Source organism: Siphateles boraxobius, unplaced genomic scaffold (genome assembly GCF_051911475.1).
Source record: "Siphateles boraxobius isolate OS27281-9 unplaced genomic scaffold, OSU_SipBor_1 164, whole genome shotgun sequence".
NCBI classification, from domain to species: domain Eukaryota; kingdom Metazoa; phylum Chordata; class Actinopteri; order Cypriniformes; family Leuciscidae; genus Siphateles; species Siphateles boraxobius.
Window position 1 is genome coordinate 1,303,884 of NW_027508771.1, and position 22,061 is coordinate 1,325,944.

General features: G+C 43.7%; 1 protein-coding gene and 1 long non-coding RNA gene across 2 annotated transcripts in view; both read right to left on the reverse strand.

The window, feature by feature from the left end:
* Positions 1 to 22,061, reverse strand: part of LOC143740074 (uncharacterized) — a 503,207-nt gene that overhangs the window by 68,101 nt on the left and 413,045 nt on the right. The gene's annotated exons all lie outside the window — the stretch shown is intronic.
* Positions 12,733 to 21,718, reverse strand: LOC143740071 (potassium channel subfamily K member 17-like). The gene is made up of 5 exons (XM_077232149.1): positions 21,455 to 21,718; positions 20,878 to 20,992; positions 20,589 to 20,755; positions 20,268 to 20,436; positions 12,733 to 13,246 (listed from the first exon to the last, which is right to left on the reverse strand). Exons 1-5 carry the CDS (start codon positions 21,686 to 21,688, stop codon positions 13,032 to 13,034), a joined length of 900 nt encoding a protein of 299 aa, XP_077088264.1. The 5' UTR covers positions 21,689 to 21,718; the 3' UTR covers positions 12,733 to 13,031.

The following is a 22,061-nucleotide window of genomic DNA, read 5'->3' on the forward strand; positions in this document are numbered from 1 at the left end:
GGCTCAGGAACAGACACTGGCTCCGGCTCAGGAACAGACACAAGAACTGTAACAGTAACAGGAACAGACACTGGCTCCAGCACAGGAACAGACACTGGCTCCGGCTCAGGAACAGACACTGGCTCCGGCTCAGGAACAGACACTGGCTCCGGCTCAGGAACAGACACTGGCTCCGGCTCAGGAACAGACACTGGCTCCGGCTCAGGAACAGACACTGGCTCCGGCTCAGGAACAGACACTGGCTCCGGCTCAGGAACAGACACTGGCTCCGGCTCAGGAACAGACACTGGCTCCGGCTCAGGAACAGACACTACTCAGGAACAGACACTGGCTCCGGCTCAGGAACAGACACAAGAACTGTAACAGTAACAGGAACAGACACTGGCTCCATCACAGGAACAGACACTGGCTCCGGCTCAGGAACAGACACTGGCTCCGGCTCAGGAACAGACACTGGCTCTGGCTCAGGAACAGACACTGGCTCCGGCTCAGGAACAGACACTGGCTCCGGCTCAGGAACAGACACTGGCTCCGGCTCAGGAACAGACACTGGCTCCAGCTCAGGAACAGACACCGGCTCAGGAACAGACACTGGCTCAGGAACAGACACTGGCTCAGGAACAGACACCAAAACTGTAACAGCCACAAGAACAGACACAAACACAGAAACAAACACTGGTTCAGGAACAGGCGCTGGCTCTGGCTCAGGTACAGCAGACACAGGCTCCGGCTCTGGAACAGGCACTGGCTCTGGCTCCGGCTCAGGTACAGCAGACACAGGCTCCGGCTCTGGAACAGGCACTGGCTCTGGCTCTGGCTCTGGAACAGCAGACACTGGCTCCGGCTCTGGAACAGCAGACACTGGCTCTGGCTCAGGAACAGCAGACACTTGACTCGGGACCACTGGACTCAGGACCACCGGCACTGGGACCACCGGAACTGAGACCACCGGACTCGGGACCACCGGGTTGTTGGGGAGATACGAGGCCCTTCTCCTCCTCCTCCGTCCTTGATGGCGAGGTGCAGCCTCAGTACTAGACGGGACCAGGGGCAAGGACTTTGGACTGGACAGGACCAGTGGTGAGGAGGACCTTGGGCTGGACGAAACCAGTGGCGAGGGCTTTATGATGGACGGGACCAGCGGCGAAGATCTTGTGCTGGGCGGAACCAGCGGCGAGGATCTTGTGTTGGACGGGACCAGTGGTGAGGACCTTGTGGTAGATGAGCCCCGCGATGATGACTTTGTGCGGGGTGGAACCAGCGGTGAGAATCTTGTACTGGACCAGTCCGGCGGCTCCGGATCAGAAGAATGGCAAGGCGGAGGATGGTGTCGTGGAATTTGTCGACCACCTCCTCCCCTGCAACCTCCCCGAGTTCCGGAGAACTTTGCCAGACGAGTCCCCAGAAACGACTCACCATCTCTGATGGACGAGTTCGCTGAAGCCTTAGCCGCCGCTGCTTCCTCAGTCTGCTGGGCCCATAAGCCAAAACATTGAAAAATGTTTAGTCGAGGCGCTTCCTCCCCGACCTGCGAACCTCCTCTCTGTGGTCCCCTTCCTTCCCCATACACAGGAGAAGGGTTATGGAATCCCGAACTGATGGATCTATTGATCGTGACGGAGTCGTTCTGTCACGATACCACACACAGGAAACAGGGGTAGATCCAATAGCAGTTTATTCGGGTAATCCAAAATGATGAGTGATGAGAACAGACAAAGGATCATGGGAAAGGCAGTTCAAGAATGAAATGTGACAGTAAGGGAAAGAGACCTCTAGTGGACACCCGGGGAAACACAACCCAACACTGTGACAAATGCACAACAGAATAAAAATCAGTTAACTGTAAACAAAACATAAAATCCAGATACAGGGGCAATCTATTATAGTGACACATACAGTTATTTTAAAAAAATCGCTGATGAAGTTATATTTTTACAAACCACGAGTTGAGATTCAAAATTGTGAAAATGTATTTGTTTCTTCCCTTTAAAGAACAAATAGGTGAAAACTTAAGCACAAAACTTTACATTCTCATCTTTAATTCTACATCGTTGTGATTATTGGTCACTTTTATTGTAACTAAATGAAAGGAAACCTAAAATAGTTAATTATTATAAATGTCAGCAAGAAAATGCTTCTATAAAATACATTCACAGGTAGGCCTGTATTACAATTACATTAACCAGGTAGTCATATAATGATAACATAGATGTAGTTATGGTGGATAAATAGTGACCACTGTAATTGAAGGTTTAATTAAGCTAAATGTAAGACATTAAGTCCATCTAAATGTAAAGGTAACAAACTCAGAATAATGTCCAGTATGTCAAGTGTGTCATTTTTTGTAATACTCTTTCAGCACCAAACAGAACTCCATAAATATTGCTTGTTTCAAAAGGTTTTCCTGAACACTCTCACTATCTTCAATTGTTTGGACAAACACCTGCTATATACACTTGCAGAAATATACATTTGACTATTGTCATGAAGTCGCTGCATGACTAGAACTAATGGATGTCAATGAATATGTCATTTACCAAAACTCCTGATGAGCACTGACGCTTGTTTGATAAAGGCATTAGGCAGACCTCAAGTACAGTATATGAAGATGAAACGAGAAAACAAAATTCTGTAACAATATGGAAAAAGATAAATGACTATTTTAAATAATGGTTCTGCATATATCAGAGATCATAAGAGTGGGACTCCACATGAAGACTTTCAGAAACTGTGACAGAGCAAAGGGAGCACCTCGCTGGACACATCCTACACATGCCCAAACTACACAACCCAAAGACAGTTATGAAGTGGACACCACTAGGAGGATGCAGGAGACAAGCAAGACCAAGGAAGACACGGAGACAGATGTTTCACGAAGACCAGAAGAATGTCAGTGTCCCATGGGAAGATGTGGAGAACTTGGCCATGGATCGAATACGTTGGTTGGAGGACACTTGTTGCCCAATGTGCCCAGCACAGGACTTGATGAGGATGTTGTGAGTTTATCCATAACTGTGGGATATTTTTCTGTAAGGAGTATTGCATAATTAAATGTTAAATGCATTTATGTAATAAGCTCACTGATATGTGGTCATTTCTATGAAAACAAGCATGTCTTTAATAGCAAGCAATAATCATATAAACTTGTTTAAAAATTACACGATTTACATGCAAGCGGGACAGTTATCAGCAGTGTAACTGATCTGTTTATGACAAAATAATCGAGTATCTGATGTCATGTGACAAGTCAGATTAGCTTTTCCACTCTTGCAAACAGAGGAAGGTTATGAGTTGTGGAGAGACATCATGTATCACTGGAACATCAACAGACAGGGACCAAATTGTAATAATTTTAATGAATACAATGCAATTAATATAAACCTTTCTGATAGTGTATGGGACATCCGACTACTTTCCAAGAGGTGCGCAACTGATTTACAAATATGGAAATAAATATGTACAGGAATTGAGGCACTAGCCATTGACAGCACTAGGAGTAAAAGCTGCATGATTATGTACAAGTATTGTATGAATTTGACAACTTGTTAAATCTTGTGAATTATTAAGACTTTGAGACTATGTTTGTACTGATTGGGCTATGGGTTTTGTAAGAAAAGGTTTAAGAAACAACAAATTTTTGATCAAATGTTTGATTTAGGGTTAAAACCAACACATACATACCATTGTGAATATTTGCCTTTGTAGCTTTTCGTCTCCCGTTTACTTCTCCTCAAACTATAATGAGCTGACTGAGTCCGAAAGGCCCTTTTGGTCTTTTCAGCTGAAAAAAAGAGAAAAGAAAATATCATTATGTAAAATATATCGGATTATTTAATGGAAAAATTACTGATTTACCTTACAAATGTTTCTAGTTGCATTATTTGGCATTAAAAGCATTGGAAAGTGTTGTGATTAATATGCATTTACAACAAATATCACTTTAAAACTACCAATACTGAGCTAAAAGCATGGACAGTTTTTGTAGGAGCCTAAATGCAGTTAATTGATAAATAATTTAATTTATGTGTTATACAGTAATTTGCATGATTCATTTTTTTGTGGAGAAAATATTTACAGTTCGATGCAGTTAATATTTACAGTAATGCAAGGAGTTAATTGTGTAATTATCTAAAATGTGTGTTGATAATTTAGAGGGTATTCATTTTACGTTGGTGATATTTTGGGAATAGAGGATTGTAATCGCATTTTTATCTTTAACTGCATGTACCTTTAAGTGCTGGGAATACTCTCGCGAGAGTTAGTGAGGAGAGTTAGTGAAGTTTTCTGTGTGAACAATCAGGCAAACAGAGAGTGGAGCTCTCGTGTCAATGGAGATATGGTGTCATCTTTACATGTCTTGCCATACGAGCCGTACATCTAGAAGTCGCATCTTCACTTGACACTGATGCATGCCTTAATGCAATTAGAAGATTTCTTGCAAGAAGAGGACAAGTCAAAGAGATATATTCTGATAATGGAACCAACTTTAGGTCGGCTGACAGTGAGTTGAAAAGATCAATAAAAGAATGGAACACCAGCAAGATAGCAAAGAATTTGCAAGAGAAGGGAGTCTAGTGGCACTTTAATCCGCCAGCAGGTTCTCACCATGGAGGAAGCTGGGAATGGCTGATTCGTTCGGTGAGGAAAATTCTGAACGTCACAGTGAAGGAACAACTTTTGGATGAAGAAGGTCTCCATACCGTGCTGTGTGAAGCTGAGGCCATCATAAACAGCAGGCCAATCACACAGGCATCTTCAGATCTTAATGATTTAGAGGCCTTAACGCCCAACCACCTGTTGTTACTCAAGGTCAAGCCTGAGTTACCCCCAGGAGTGTTTAGTAAGGATGACCAGTATGCTAACCGCAGATGGAGGCAAGTTCAGTACCTCGCGGATGTCTTCTGGAAATGCTGATGTAAAGAATATCTTATGCAGCTCCAAGAACGTCAACGATGGTTCACACCTGGAAGAAACTTCAGTGTTGGTGATGTAGTGCTGATTGTGGATGATACATCGCCCAGAAATTCGTTGCCACTTGGAAGAATTGTGGAGATTTTTCCTGACAAGAAAGGTTTCGTTCGTCAGGTGAAAGTCAAGACTAAGAGCAACGAGCTTTGTCGCCCGATAACAAAGCTATGTCTTCTTCAAGAATCTGAGGACAATGTATAAGCTGTTTCGAAGGAAAGACCCTATTTACGATAGGGCGAAGACCAAGAATATTTCTTTAGATTAGTTGTTAGTTAGCATATAGGCTCCTTTAATTTAAGTTTTGAGTAATTGTTTCAAGGACATTGATAACAATTAGGGGCCGGTAATGTAGGAGCCTTAATGCAGTTAAATGATAAATAATTTAATTTATGTGTTAAACAGTAATTTGCATGATTCATTTTTTTTGTGGAGAAAATATTTACAGTTCGATGCAGTTAATATTTACAGTAATGCAAGGAGTTAATTGTGTAATTATCTAAAATGTGTGTTGATAATTTAGAAGGTATTCATTTTACGTTGGTGATATTTTGGGAATAGAGGATTGTAATCACATTTTTATCTTTAATTGCATGTACCTTTAAGTGCTGGGAATACTCTCGCGAGAGTTGGTGAGGAGAGTTAGTGAATTTTTCTGTGTGAACAATCAGGCAAGCAGAGAGTGGAGCCATATAGTTTTTTGACCTTTACCTTTACCTTTATTTCTCTTTCTCTCCACTTTTTGACGTTAAGAATCTTTTTATTTTATTTTTGTAATATTACTGTGCTGATGTTTTTGTTGATGACCAAGTAAACGGATATATTTTTTATGAGTTGTCCTGTGGATTTATTGAAGTGGATGTGGACGAAGGGAGTGGATAAAGCGTCAAGCTAAGGCTTCATTCAGTGGAAACCTACAGTTTTGTTACTGTCCTTTTACCACACCTATCACAGTAAAACAAAGGTTACTGTGGTAAAAGCATGGTAAGTGTTGTGGTTACTGTGCATTAACAACAAATATCACGTTAAAACTACAAATAATGTGGTAAAAGCATGGTAAGTGTTGTGGTTAGTATGCATTTGAACAAATGTCACATTAAAACTACAAATAATGTGGTGAAAGCATGGTAAATGTTGTGGTTAATATGCATTTACAACAAATATCACATTAAAACTACAAATAATGTGGTAAAAGTGTGGTAAGTTTTGTGGTTACTGTCCTTTTACCACACCTATCACAGTAAAACTAAGGTTACTGTGGTAAAAGCAAGGTAAGTGTTGTTTTTACTGTGATTCTACTACAAATATCACTTTGGAACTAATTGTACTAACTTACTTTAAACACTATCTGTCACGTGACGTGCTATAGGCCTAGACCTTCTATCAGTTAATAATATTCATATTAGGTTTAATCACCTTGTTTTGAATTAGAAAGCAATGAAACGCAAAGCCTCCGTGGAGATGACAAATATAATGCAGTGACTGAACATGAGCTAATCTGATTCATTTCGACCATAAGAAAAGACATTATATCTAACATTATTAGGACTGTGTATTTTGCTACTTACCAACATCTGGCACACATGAACTGATGCCAAATATCGCTGTGTGTTCGGAAAGAGACTTCTTCAACGCGATTTCCTACTGATAAGATTCGTGTAGTCGTTTATACTTTTTTTTTAAATCAATAAACGGCAAAGCAGTCCAGCTTCCCTGGCAATAAGACCGAAATAATAACATTAAAATAAATACATATATAAACATGATAAGAGATCCTGAATAAATGTCGATTAAACAGCTGCCCGACTGACAGAAAGAATCGTACATTACATTAGTAAACAAACAAATAAAATAAATAAATAAATAAAAATGCTGATATCACGAAATGCTGATATAGAAGCCTAAATTCAGACCATTGGGGGCAATTGTTCTACTATCAATTTAGGTTTGCAATGCTTTTGGGAAACGCAGCCCTGGTTTCTCCCAAGGTTTTTTCTCCATTCTGTCACCTGATGGAGTTTGGGTTCCTTGTCACTGTCGCCTCTGGCTTGCTTAGTTGGGGACATTTAACAATATTATTGATCTGACTGTATTGACACCATTGTATGAGAACTGAACTGAGCTGGATGATGACATCACTGTTTTCTCCAGATGCTGTGCAGATAAATAACGATCCGGTTACTAACGTAACCTCGGTTCTCTCTAGAAGAGGGAACGAGTACTGCGTAATACCTTACGCTAGGGGAAAACCTCTTTTCCACGAGATATTGAAGCCAAAAATTATCCTTAATTTTGAATTAATGTAAAACGCTTTGCAGCAGCAATGCAGACCTAGGCGAGACGGCTTGCGTGCCTATTGGCTTTCCTGCGGCAACTGCAGCAGCCTATCGAGAGAGGCCCCATGTGACGTCAGATCCAATGGGGGCGCTTCGCGCCCACTGCGTCACGTTCCGCCGAAACGGGCGTGGTCTGGGCCTATAAATACAGCTCGATGGCTGATACAATCTGGTTTTCATCGCTGAAGCGAACCAGCGTGTTGCAGGCACGGCAAAGATACGCAGTACTCGTTCCCTCTTCTAGAGAGAACCGAGGTTACGTTAGTAACCGAATACGTTCTCCTACGAGAGATTCGAAATAAACATCTGCGTAATATCTTACGCTAGGGGAACACTATGCAAAACGCTATGAATGAAACGAAGAGCTGCTCAGTCTGTCTGAAACCAGACGAGCGGGACACGTAAGCTCTTAATGCCCTGACAGGGCAAAGGAAGCCCGCAACCTCTTCTTCGTTGTACACCGGCAGGGGAGACAGGGAGATAACCTGAGCCCTGAATGTTGTGTTGAGGGACTTAGGCACGTATCCGTGCCTGGGTTTGAGTATGACTTTCGAGTCATTTGGCCCAAACTGCATACCCGTCGCGCTTACTGAGAGCACTTGTAAATCCCCTACATGCTTCACTGAAGCAAGAGCCACCAGAAACGCTGTCTTGAACGACAAATGTTTCATGTCTGACAGGTGGATTTGCTAGAACGGGGCACCTTTCATGGTTCCAGTACCGTACAAAGGTCCCACATGGGGACTGAAGGGGGTTTGGGAGGGTTTAGCCTCTTAGCTCCTTTAAGGGAGCGGATGACCAGATCGTCCTTCCCCAGTGACAGGCCAGTAGCTGGTTTAGTAAACGCTGCTATGGCCGCCACATAAACCTTGAGCGTGGATGGGGTTCTGCCCTTATCCAATAGCTCCTGAAGGAAGGAGAGTGCTTCCGTAACTCCACAGTCTGGGGTTGAAAGGCCTTGAGCTTCGCACCAGCCAGAGAACACAGACCATTTTGAGGAGTAGAGTCGCCCAGTAGACGGCGCTCTAGCCTGCGTGATTGTGTTTAACACTCCTTTCGGGAGTTTAACGGGCACCCGTTGATGGCCCATGCATGTAGGGACCACAGCTCCGGGCAAAGATGCCAAATCGAGACCCTGGCCTGGGAGAGGAGGTCTTTCCTCAACGGTATCGGCCACGGGGCAGTGCTGGTCAGCTGCATCAGAACTGGAAACCAGGCCTGGTTTTTCCAGAGCGGACCCACAAGCAGCACTGAGCATCCGTTTTCCCCGATTCGGTCCAACACCTGAGGCAGGAGCGAGACGGGGGGAAAAGCATAGAGCAGGCAGCATGGTCCAGACGTTTTTGTGAGAGTGTGTGTTGCAGCGGCGAACACACACTCAGCAGATTTTAGAAAGGATATAGGCGCCGGAAAGCAGAGCAGGTACAGCGACTGAAGGCGGCGAGATGAAGGCCAGCGGCTTCGGATGCAGAAGGCTCGTCCCGCTGAAGGCTTTTTCTTGACGGCGTGGCTTCCCACTCTGGATCCAACGATGCGTGAGCTTCGTTAAAGAGATGAAAATCAGATTGTATCAGCCATCGAGCTATATTTATAGGCCCAGACCACGCCCGTTTCGGCGGGACGTGATGCAGTGGGCGCGAAGCGTCCCCATTGGATCTGACGTCACATGGGGCCTCTCTCGATAGGTTGCTGCAGTTGCTGCAGGACAGCCAATAGGCACGCAAGCCGTCTCGCCTATGTCTACATTGCTGCTGCAACGCATTTTACATTAATTCGAAATTAAGGATCATTTTTGGCTTCAATATCTCGTGGAAAAGAGATTTTCCCCCAGCGTAAGATATTACGCAGTACGAGAGAACCTCTCGTAAGAGAACCTAAATTAATAACTAATGACTTTTACAACCAAAATGAAACACTGAACTTACTTAAGCTGGAAAATGAGACTATTTTCTTCTAGAGCTGCTATAAAGCCAAAACAAACTTTGTTGCATAATTTTTCAGTTATCAATGTAAAGCTGAAACAATCTATATTGTAAAATGCACTATATAAATAAAGGTGACTTGTTATTACCGGTAATTTTATTAACTAACATTAACAAAGATTAATACATGCTGCAATAAATGTATTGCTCATTGTTAGTTCATGTTAGTTAATACATTAACTAATGTTAACAAATGAAACCTTAATGTAAAGTGTTACCTTGCTTGAATATATATTAACTAATGATCCGTTAAGCATTATATAATGTTTGTTAAGGATTTATTATTGAAGCTTTTAATCATTGTAAATCAACTGTCAAAATCATTTGTAGATTTTTAAAAAGTGCACAACCAAATGAATAGAAAGTTTAATGACATTTGTAAGCAATTTAGTTTGTGATATGTGAATATATATAAACTAATGATCTGTTAAGCATTATATATTGTCTGTTAATGATTTATTGATGAAAGTTATTATACAGTGTTACTTAATTGTTTACATTTACTGAACAACCTTAAAATGTAGAAATTAAAATCTTAACATCAAAAAGCTTACTATTCAACCCACATACTTGGGACTCCTGGCACCCATAATATTACATAGCATACATGCTGTGTCAATGGTTTTTGTAGTCAGGAATCAGGATCTATATCATGTGGTACAATGACGAAGCATAGTGTTGATATGTATCAGTTTAAATGTTTTGTTTGAAAAATGTGATGTATGACTATGCTGTGGCAGCAAACAATTATTTGGGGATTTGTGCAAACCTTAATATACCGCACAACAAACACTTTATTATTATTCCCTTTAAAAAAAGCTAGACCTGCCCTAAAAGTCATTGTATAATTCACACCCTTACAAATATATAATCAAAACGATTATGAACTGGTGTACTATTTTGATATCACATGAAATATAGTGACTTATGCCGGGGACACACTTAACGACTAACAGAAACAGTCTAATATTAAAGTGAATACACTTACAGACTGTTTCCATGACGGCAGCAGATTTTAAAACCCCGACTTTGAACACCGACTGAACGCGTCTCGGCGCATTTGGGCATGATCAGTCGTACATTCATAATCGGCCTTACAGTCATTAATTGTGTCATCGGCTTTAGAGAGATCTGAAAAATACATAGTCCTAATATAACTAATGTGTGTAATAAAATTGTTATATGACACATCAACTTATTCTTTCTCATTCATAAATTTTAGGGACCTGTTGGTTTGTGGCGTGACCAACGATTCATCTTCAGCGAACCAGTGAGATTTTAAAGACAAACATTGGGTCTCATTTAGCCTACTTATAATTGCATATGCTATTCATATGGATTATATTCATATTTACATTTGATCTTCTCATGGAAACTTTCCGCCTAACTCACAACAAGTGTGTGTGTATGCACAATCATTTGTTCTTAAACTCGGCTGTTTCTCAATATGCAGTTTTCAGCGATCTTGTGTTCTCACTCTATGTCATCATCAACTGCCGAAGTTCAATTCCAATACTCAAGAACACGAGTATAGTGAATGCATGAAACTACCCAGATGTGTTCTTAATATCGAGGATGCATCGAATGCAGATTTGGGCTGGTTCCACCTCACTTTTAGACACGCACTTCCCTAAGCACTTGTCCTCGGGGGAATCCCCGCCGCCATTTTGGAGTGCGTTCCAGTTCGTGAAGTGGACAAGTGAAGTTTATATGGACAGACCCTCGACCCCTTGATTTTGACAGAAGAAGTGAGTCTACTTCATATGTACACTTCAGGCAGCTCCATTAACCACAATACAACGCAATTGTTTCGTCACCGCATATTTACGGTTTAATTTACCACCACTACAAACTCTATGATATATTAATTATTATTTTTAAAATGTAAAACAACCCAAACACACCTATATACATATAGAATGCTGCATTAAACCAATTTGTAAGGGAAACAAAAGTGAATAATATATCAACTCCATAGAGGATACAAGTGATAAAAGGCTTTGGACGTTCCAAATCAGCACATTGCCAGGGTCCAACCAGTAGTGGACACTCGTGCAACGAAAGCAATGACATACATCTGAGTGAACGAGACTGAGGGAAGTTAGCGAGGGAATGGCATAAAAAAAACGAACTGAAACGCAGCCTAGACATAATCGAACCATCAGAAATCCCAGAAGATGCTGTGAGCGGTTGATGTACAGAAGCCTGTAAGCTTTAAAATTCTCGTCCTCACCTAAGAGATTCCTGTGCAAATAAGTGAGGGTTAGTGAAAGTAAACAATTCTCTAAACATTTGTTTGTTTTGCTTAATTCTTGCTTTCTTGCCGCAGCACTTTCCAAAACATCCGCTTTTCAGGATGCCCAGAAATTTGGCTGATCGTGCACAGCAGCGCAAAGTTGATTCTGCGCTAATTTGATCTAATATAAGTATCAAATGAGAACCAATCAAATTATTGTTTATATTTTGAGACAAAGGTCTTCTTAATGATTTTCAGTTTTGTTCAAGGTACTTAAAGCAACAGTTTTTCAATAACGGAAGAATATGTAAAAAGTATGGTATTTGGGGTAAAAAGTACATCTGCTATCAGGGCAAAAGGCACTATAATAAACATGATAATAAATAAATGTCTGACTTTTCCATTTCCCATTGTTGTATTAACATATTTGAATGACAGTATATTTATCTTTTATTTTTAGAAATAAAAGATAAATTAGAAAATAGTACAAACTTTGCTCAGGTAAGCATTCACACTCTCCAGTAAATCAATGGAGTGATCGATCAGAAGAGCCAGCCAACTTTGAACATTGATGGAGCAACCAATTTTGTGTGAAAATAAATCATAAAAGTGGTAAATTTTGTTTAAAAATCTTATACATATATGAGGTGGTGAGGGTAATATGGTTTTAATAATTACTTAAAATCTAAATTAATACTTGTTTACAATCACTAATTTAGTTTTTGAGTAATTATTAAAACCATATTACCCCCCTCACCACCTCATACATGTATAAGATTTTTAAACAAAATTTACCACTTTTATGTTTTATTTTCACACAAAATTGGTTGCTCCATCAATGTTCAATACAAACATATATATTTTCTGCAATCATGCACTTTGGGAGGAGTGAAAAGCAATTTTTTTCTTAAAGGTGTGCCTTTAGCCCTGTTGAACCCCATAAAATTATATATATATATATATATATATATATAGCACATACTCTTGGCCTTATAAACATGTTAAGATGAAATTTTAAACATAGATAATAATCTTAAATATATTTCTATATTATATATGTGTGTGTGTGTGTGTGTGTGTGTGTGTGTGTGTGTGTGTGTGTGTGTGTGTGTGTGTGTGTGTGTGTGTGTGTGTGTGTGTGTGTGTGTGTGTGTGTGAGATTTTTCCGTACGAGTTTCAGTTGTTCCAAAATGTTTTGTAAATTTAGAATACATTTTAGAACAAAGGTTTTTAATGAATCATGATTGTTCGTGAAAACGTTCATACACAGATTTCACACACAAATTTGTGCGTACGCATGCTTAGTGAATGAGACTCATTATCAGTCAGACAAGTGATGCTCAAATTTCTTGATGGTTTTAACAATAAACTTTGCTTGCTGATCAAAATCTATAGCTCAGTTTAATATTTAAGGAAACTTTAAACAGTGAATAACTGATTTAAGAATTTCCCATACATTGTTTGATAGTAGTTACAGTATTATTCATACACCTCCTGTTTTAAATTCAATTATCATGTTTCTTCCACTTTCAGTCCTTTTTCCGGCGGTTCTTTTGGCTCCTCCACTTGCATTTGCGCATTCTGCCTTCCTCTCAGGTAAGCATTCACACTCTCCAGTAAATCAATGGAGTGATTGATCAGAAGAGCCAGCCAAGCCAGGCCAAAGAATATCCAGGCTGCCATCAGACAACTGTACCACTCTGGGTAGATTATCGCTGGGTTGTGATCTGGCAGGAGACACAATGTTATGATCAGGTTTGGGCAAAATTCAGAATTTAACAATTGAAATTGAAATCAAATTGAATTTTGGAATGTAAGTTGAATTGAAATGAAAGGACAATGACTTTACTGAATATCAATTCAAAGAAATGCAACTCAGTCACACAACAGAGGGGTTTAATTGGTCCAGCACAAGTTTTGCAGGAAAACGTATCGTTTTGTATCCATTGTCAACGCAGTGCAGTAGCTAGCAGACCTAGAGCAGGCTGTCTAGCGTGCTCATAGGCTGCCCTGCGGGAACTGCAGCAGCCTACCACTGAGCCTGACGTGACGTCACGTCCAATGAAGGGCGCTCGTGCCTTCACAGCGTCCTAGCCAGCCAATATGGGCGTGGCTTAGCATATATAAGTAGGGTTTTCTCTGGTTTTCGTTGAATGAAGCGAAAAACGCTCGTGGCGTGAGCACGGCTGGTTGCGCAATACTCGTTCCCTCTTCTAGAGAGAACCGAGGTTTTGTTAGGTAATTGATACGTTCTCTCACGAGAGGTTATCTCGTATTGCGTAAGTTTAGCTTACGCTAAGGGAACCCTTTGTCAACGCCGTGCCCGCCAAGCATCTACTCATAAGTCCCAGGTTTCCCGGGGAAACCAGATAAGTGAGAAAAATAAGGCGGCCAGCAACGTGGGCCAGCACTTGTACATAAGCACTCATAGGGAATACAGAGTGGCGCCGCCGGTCTGCATTAGCATATAGCACATACCCATAGTGCAGCTCACCCAGAACAGCTAGGACACGTGAGAGTAGCCTGAGCAAGAACATATCTGGACAGAACGTACATCTCACTTAAACTGACAGAAGTTTTGCCTGCAGAGCGGGAACTTCTAGGTTATAAAATCTGACAAAGGTGGACGGGGAGGCCCAGCCCGCCGCCACACATATGTCGTGAATAGGAATTCCGCTGGACTATGCCCACGACAAGGGCATACCTCTAGTGGAATGAGCCCTGATGCCCATGGGGCAGGCCGACCTTTCGACGCATAAGCGGCTGCTATAGCGTCCACAATCCATCTGAATAAGCTTTGTTTTGAGGCGGCGAGACCCTTGGTGCGCCCACCAAACGAAACGAAAAGCTGCTCCGAGCGCCTGAAAGGGGCGGAGCGCGCAGTGTAAACCCTCAGCGCCTGAAAGGAGTGCCAATCACTTTAGGAACATAGCCGTGTCTAGGTTTGCGGATGACTTTTGAGTCATTTGGCCCGAACTCAAGACATGCAGCGCTGACAGACAGCACGTGTAAGTCCCCCACAAATTTTACTGATGACATAGCTGTCAGGAAAACGGTTTTGAGTGACAGGTACTTTAATTCCACGGATCTAGTGGTTCAAAGGGAAAAGCTTTCAGGGCCTCGAGGATCCAACGAAAGATCCCACATAGGAACCGACTCGGGGCGCAGAGGGTTCATCCTTCTGGCTCCTCTAAGGAAGCAGATGACAAGCTTGTCTTTCCTTAGTGACCGGCCGTGCGTCAACTCTGCGAACGCTGCAAGCCGCGCGTCGACTCTGCGAACGCTGCAACGGCCGCCACGTAGACTTTAAGCGTGGATGGGGACCTTCCCTTATCCAACAGCTCTTGTAGGAAACTGAGCAGCCGCGAAACCCCACATATCCGTGGGTCCAGGTTTTGGTCGGTGCACCATTTAGAGAACACAGACCATTTAGACGCATAGAGCTTTCTAGCAGAAGGCGCTCTAGACTGCGTAATCATGTTCATCACTCCTTCTGGCAGGGCAACGGGTACCTCTTCATTAACCATGCGTCCAGAGACCAACGCTCTGGATGGGGATGCCAGATCGAGCCGCGAGCTTGAGAGAGGAGATCCGTTCTCACCGGAATCGGCCACGGGGCTGTTTGTGACATGCGCCATAATTCCTGGACTATTTGGGGTGCAGGGACCATTCCCCTGGGGGAACGTTGTCCCTGGATAGTTTGTCTGGGCCGTCGTTCAGGTGGCCTGGCACATGTGCAGCTCTCAGCGAGCGCAGGTGATGTTGAGATCACGTGAGGAGGCGCTCTGTCAGATCGCAGAGGTTCCTGGATCTGACGCCGCCCTGACGGTTCACGTATGACACCACTGACATGTTGTCTGAACGGACTAGAACATGGTGGTCCTGTATGAACGGGATGAAGCGCTTCAGTGCGTTCTCGACCGCTATCATTTCCAGACAGTTTATTTGAAGGAGCTTCTCCTGGTCTGACCACTGGCCAAAGACCGGTCTGCCCTCGAAGAGAGCGCCCCAACCCGAGTTGAGTTGACATCATTTGTCGAGATGACCTTTCAATATAAGACCGCTCCCATCATCACACCCCGCTGATACCAGTCTGCTGCTAACCAGGGCTGCAGAGCCGCGATGCAGGTCTGAGTCACTCTGATTCGTTCGCAGCCAGAGGCCCAAGCTCGGTGAGACACTCGAGCGTTCAGCCAGCATTCAAGCGTGCGCATGCGCAGTAAGCCCAGCTGAAGCACTGCTGCAGCTGAGGTCATACAGCCCAGCATCCTCTGGAATGTCTTCAGAGGAACGAAGCTGCCCTTCTGAAAAGACGCGGCTAGATGTTGAACATGGCGCGCACTGTGTCGATAAACGAGCCGTCATGGCCACAGAGTCCAGTTCTATTCCTAGGAAGGAAATTGACTGACTGGGCAGTAATGAGCTCTTGGTCCAGTTGACCGTGAGACCCAAGCTTTCCAGGTGACTGAGGAGCACAGTTCTGTGAGATAGCAGTTCTATCTCTGATTGCGTCAAAATCAGCCAGTCGTCCAGATAGTTCAAGCCGCATCTATGCACTTCGTAAATGTACGGGGTGCTAGAGACAGGCCGAACGGCAGGACGGTGTATTGATATACCTGACGCCGAAGGCGAATATCAAGAATGGCCTGTGACTGGGTATTATCTGAATCTGGAAAAAGGCATCTTTCAGATCGAGAGAGATAAACCAGTCCCTCGGGCGAACGTGCGCGAGGATTGACCTGGTCGTTAGCATTTTGAACGGTCTTTTCATAAGCACTTTGTTCAAATGTCTCAGATCTAAGATGGGTCTGAGGGCTCCTTCCTTCTTGGGTACGAGAAAATAGCGGCTATAAAAGCCCGACTCGCTCAGAGAAGGCGGTACCAATTCTATGGCCCCTTTGCACAGCAGCTTCGCTATTTCTGCGCGGAGTAGATGTGCTACTTCCGCATTCACAGTTGTCGCGGTCCGTGCTTGAAAGCGCGGAGGACGGCAGAGTGATCTGTAGCGAATAGCCCTGCCTTATTGTGCTCAGCACCCATTCTGAAACCCCTGGAATGGCCTCCCATGCTTTTATATGTGTAGCTAAGGGGCGAATGGTCTCTGGGTTCTGATCGCCGCGCTCTGCGGGCTCGAGAAACTGAACCGGAGGGTGTGGGGGCGGCGCGCACGCCCTCAGTGCTTGAAAGCGGCAGCTCACTGACAGCTGTGACAGGCTGATACATAAGCGGCGTCCCGATTGCCGTAAATGGGGAGCACACCTTTACCACTTTGTGATGCGCGAGCAGAGCCTTGGGCGAAGTGCCTATTAGTAAGCGTGAGCGCTTCTGCGCGGGCACGAGACTCACACATAAATTTTACGTCCCGATCATTTTGGATGGGGAGCGTTTTATGATCGCCCTGCATTTTGTGACAACACTTAAATGCATGGGCGGTGCTCGGGGAGAGGCACGTTTTAGTAAGCGTGAGCGCTCGTAGGCGGGCACGTGACTTACGTTCATAACCTGACTGATATGAGTCTTTAGGGGCCGTGTAACAGAGCGGGCAGATAGTGGGCACAAACCTGTGGACACATTTCTTACATTCAACACTCGAGCGGCTTTTGCCTGCTTTATGAGAGTGGGCGATATGAATGACATGGGACGTGTTGTGCTTGTGTGTAGGGGTGAACACTGGGGTGTGGGTACTTTCTCTACACTTAAAACACCATTGGCGTGAGCCGGATAACCAGATATTATACTCCTTTTTAGATTTCTCTGGGTTGCCATGAAAACGGCGTTTGTGTGCAGGCGAGAGGGTAGTGTTACCGGCTCGTTGGCTGCTAAATGAACCACTGCAATAGCCTGTTTGAAGGGGACTGACAGGGAAATGAGCTATGACGGCGGTTCGGCCGCAGCGGGACTCAACCGTCTCTTTCTTCCTTTTACTGTCGCTAGGAAGGCTTCGCGTGCTCGGGCTTCAGCGCGATCCTTTGCCGAGGCCCTCTGGGCGGCCGCCCTGACGTCGCTGCGAAGGCTAGCTTGGCTGCGATGGGGGCTGAGTGGTGGCTAGTGCAGGCGGCTGGTCACGTGAGCGGCCTGTAGAGGAACTCGAGCGTCGAGGCAGAAAAAGGTTCATGGCCTGCGTGGTCTTTTGAGCCTCGGAGAAGCGGTCGATGATCCCGCTCACCTCTGGGCCGAAGAGACCAGTAGGGGAAAGAGGCACGTTGAGGAAGGTGGCGCGCTCAGATTCCCTCATGTTAGCAAGAGCAATCAGAGGTGCCTCTCTGTGACGGTCAACACGGCCATAGACCTTCTGATGGCTTGGGCTGCGGTCTTGGTAGCTGCGGAGAGAAAGGTCCGTCGCGCTTCTCAAGTCAGTGATGGCAGATGGATCCTGGCCCTTCTCGTCCCATTCACGGAGGAGGTCGGCCTGTAGAATCTAAAGCACAGCCATCGAATGCAGGGCGGAAGCGGCCTGTCTGGCGGCGGTGTATGCGCGGCCGACAAAGGCGGATGTGGCTCTGCAAGCTTTCGACGGGATGGCAGACCTTGAGCGCCATCTCGAGGAGGGCAGACAAAGGTGCGCTGCGAACGCCTCCTCCACTGGGGGAATGGCAGAGTATCCCCTCTCGGCGGCGCCGTCCACTTGGGAGAGCGATGCGGAGACGTGGGATTGAAGCCTTGTGGAGAAGGGTGCATTCCACGACTTAGCCAGTTCCGTGTGGAGTTCAGGCAGAAACGGGGCGGCCCTGGCTGCGGGCGCTTGACGGCGGCGACTCTTAATAAAGCAGCCGTCGAGTCTGTTCGGTGCGGGCTCCTTCGGCGGCGACCACTCGAGCCCGAGTCGTTCAACAGCCTGAGACAGGAGGCGCATCAGCTCAGCGTCCACTCCAGCCCGGGTCCGGCCTGATTCCTGGATCGAGGAGGTGGAGGAGCGAAGCGAACCCGACCACTCCTCGCTGTCCGAAGCCATGATGGAACAGCAGTCCTTTGTGGCCTGTTCCTCGGCCTCGTCATCAGAAACGACGGCAGTGCGGCTCGTGGGCTGCAGCTGCGCGTCTGTGAGGAGAGGCAGAGAAGGTGAGAGTGAGGCTCGAGGGAGGGGTTCCGACGAGCGCGACGCGGTGGCCACAGGCTCCGGTGGCCTTAGAGAACGGCGCTTGTTCTTGCGCGGTCCTGTAAGGGGCGGAGTGTGAGGGTTGAACACTTCGAGTCGAGCCCGCAGCGTCGACATCGGAAGCGCTTCGCAGAGCTCGCATTCCCCTGACGAGAGGGCGAGAGCTGCGTGTTCCTGGCCCAGGCAGAGAGCACAGATAACGTGGCGGTCTCCATCGCTGAGCGTGGCTCCAAATGAGCCGCAGGAAGTGCGAGGCATCTTGAAAAAGACGCTCGCTGCTCTTTTAGAGTGAAGTATTTGGATAAAAAGGATACGTCTCCGGATAGCGTAGCTCGCTCGGACGGCTGAAGGTGGCGAAGACGGCTGGCTTCTTCAGGCGCTGTCCTAAGCTGGCTAGTTGCTCTTTCAACGGTGGCGGCTTCTCTCTAGATCCAGCGATGCGGAGAGCTCGCTGAGAGATGAAAATCAGAGAAAACAGCCTACGAGCCCTGCTTATATACGCTAAGCCACGCCCATATTGGCGGGCTAGGACGCTGTGAAGGCACGAGCGCCCTTCATTGGATGTGACGTCACGTCGGGCTCAGTGGTAGGCTGCTGCAGTTCCCGCAGGGCAGCCTATGAGCACGCTAGACAGCCTGCTCTAGGTCTGCTAGCTGCTGCACTTTGTTGACAATGGATACAAAATTAAGGATCATTTTTTGGCTTCAATATCTCGAAAAGATAAATCTTTCCCGTAGCGTAAGCTGAACTTACACAATACGAGAGAACCTCTCGTAAGAGAAAAAAACAAATAATTTTGACATTTGTACCCTCATATTTAGAGTATTTTCTTTCTCAACCAATTATTTATTTTTCTAATTTATCTTATTAAATACTGTTATGCAATTAACATTGCCATAACATATTTATTTTTTCCTCACAATCTATTGACATATGATATATTGACAGATATATTAAAGTAGTCATTAACAGTTTAGTACCCCCAACTCTACACATTTTGTACGTCTCAATAATAAAACACACCTGATTGAACTCATCAGCTTGTTATAGGGACTTTGACACCTGAAACGGTTGTGTCAGATGTGAGCGACACCCAAGATGGGTACTGTTGGGTGTACTACAGGACCAGGTTTGGGCACCAATGTATTAAAATTTAGCTCTGTATTGAAGACTTTCTTGGTGTTCCATCATATATAAAATATAAATAAATGTTAAATTATTAAATATGATGCGTCTAATTAAATGCTATGTGTACAACAATAATATGAATTTCCACCTATTGCCTTAAATACATACATTTTACATTTGAATTACACTTCTGCATCTTATTTACTACCTGAATTCAAAATTCAAATTCAGGAAAATTCAAATTCAAGTTTGAAAGACACACAGCCAAAGAAGTGATGTCACTTCCTGAATATAGGGCTACAAGAATAATTACTAAATATAATTATATTTGAGGTGGTTAACAGTAAAAAAAAGGCTTTATTTAATGATAGAAAAACAACTGCTATTATATAGATATAAAGTCCATAACCGATAACGATGATGTGAGGACATGAGCATCAGAAGTATTTGTTATATAGTTCAGATACATGTGAACAATGTGAACAAAAGTCTGTTTGTTCATTTTTGAATGTGTGGTCTCCTACCTGCAACATAATCTCCAAATCCAATAGTGCTAAGTGTTATAAAGCAGTAGTAAATGGCTTCAGCATAACTCCATCCCTCATATGCTTTGAAGAGCAACATAGGAAGCACAAAGTACAGTAACACTGAACTTACGAAGGATATACTGTGAATGGATATTCGTACACATTTCTGTGGGAAAGAACAGTCATGGGCACAGTCAAGGGTTATCGTCAAGCATTACGATTACGATCTTCATTTTCAATTTTAATTTCTTATTTTAAACAAATGTCTATTGGATATTTAAATCTAATTCAATTAGATTAAAGGAGTTAAATTCTCACCCCTCTATCAATTTTTTTCTCCAGAAAATTGCAAAAATTCCTCTCAATAGCCAACATGTATTTTCCAACTCTATTTAAGATCACTACATTCAGGGGAATGCCAAAAAGAGCAAACAACACACAGAAGATCTGACCAGCCGTTGTCAGTGGAATGATATTACCATAGCCTGGAGAAAGGATAAAAGAAAAAAACTTTGTGTAACCTTTACCCATTTGAATAAATGCCACACATCAAACCAAATTAAACTGGACTGTCAAATTCAATGTGTAAAGTTTCACAATTCCTCACCAATAGTTGTGACCACTGTCGCCGCAAACACAGATGAGCTGGTAAATTTCCAGAAGCCATCTGCGGTGTCATTACTGTCTGGACTTAAGCCACTCACTGACGCAGCTTTTATCATCTTTGAGACAGTGATGACAAGCAATGAATGAATGAAATGGCAATAAGAAACTATATAAAATAACCATCTAAATAATCTCAATAATAGACCAACAAGAAGTCCATGAATATATTTCCATTCAGTTATAATGCATTCAGAGTATTACTAAAATAAACTGGTAGCCCTGTCTATTTTCTGCACAAGTTTTTTGACCTTTTGACCAAAAGCAATAATTATTTTGAATGAATAAAAGTGATTCATTAAGTTTGAATTGAGGTTTTTGCACCAAAACAGTTTTCTTCAATTTTCCTTTTACTAATGAACCATAGAAGCCACACATCCATTTCAAATGATGTAAAAAGTTGTCCAAGCATTTGCTCACTGTATCTACCCATCATTGTTATTGCTGTTAATGTGGAATAAGACAAGCACTGTTACAAAAAGTCATGTACCATATAGTTTAAAAAAAATCTAGTCTCATACCTCTGCTAGTTCTCGGAGGCCATTCTGACCCACACAAGGGTACTTCTCGAGTAGTCTAATTCTTTTCTCCTTGAGGAGATCAATCTGTTGCAACACATACCATCCTTCTAGCTTCCAGAAGACTAGCCCTCCAACAAGGACATAGGCTATATAAAAAACTCCAAGGAACAAAATAGAAGGTAACCGAGTTACGCTAAGAAACTGACATAACTTTCCTGAAAACACGGGAAGCATGGTGCCTTCGGTTGCCTGGCTCACCTGTCTGCCAATGCAGCTGCAGGTTAGAGCTACTAGGTGTGGATTTACTCTGTTTATGTGACAGGCAAATCAGCAGAATGAATCACCATAATGGATGCCAGAATCAGACCTTATGACCTGGCATGCAAATGTTGATTGAAGGAGCGCAGAAGACACAGGGAGTGAGGAGTTAAAGAGGGAGGTTGAAGTTGTTTGAAGGTACAATCAGTAATCTCAGACAATGGCTAAAAATTATAGCGCTACTGTGAATAAGGCCTAATGAGTTGGTCCATTTAAAAAAAAAAGCTTGTTCAACTTAAACATTTAATTTGAAATTAAATTATTAGGTAGAAATACTCCTAATTTCATT

Excerpts from the sequence above, each read along its gene's own strand:
- LOC143740071 (XM_077232149.1), bottom strand. The coding sequence starts at position 21,688 with ATGCTTCCCGTGTTTTCAGGAAAGTTATGTCAGTTTCTTAGCGTAACT. Across the intron at positions 20,993-21,454 it reads GCCTCCGAGAACTAGCAGAG|ATGATAAAAGCTGCGTCAGT; the intron begins GTATGAGACTAG and ends ACTGTCTCAAAG. Across the intron at positions 20,437-20,588 it reads AGAAAAAAATTGATAGAGGG|AAATGTGTACGAATATCCAT; the intron begins GTGAGAATTTAA and ends TCTTTCCCACAG.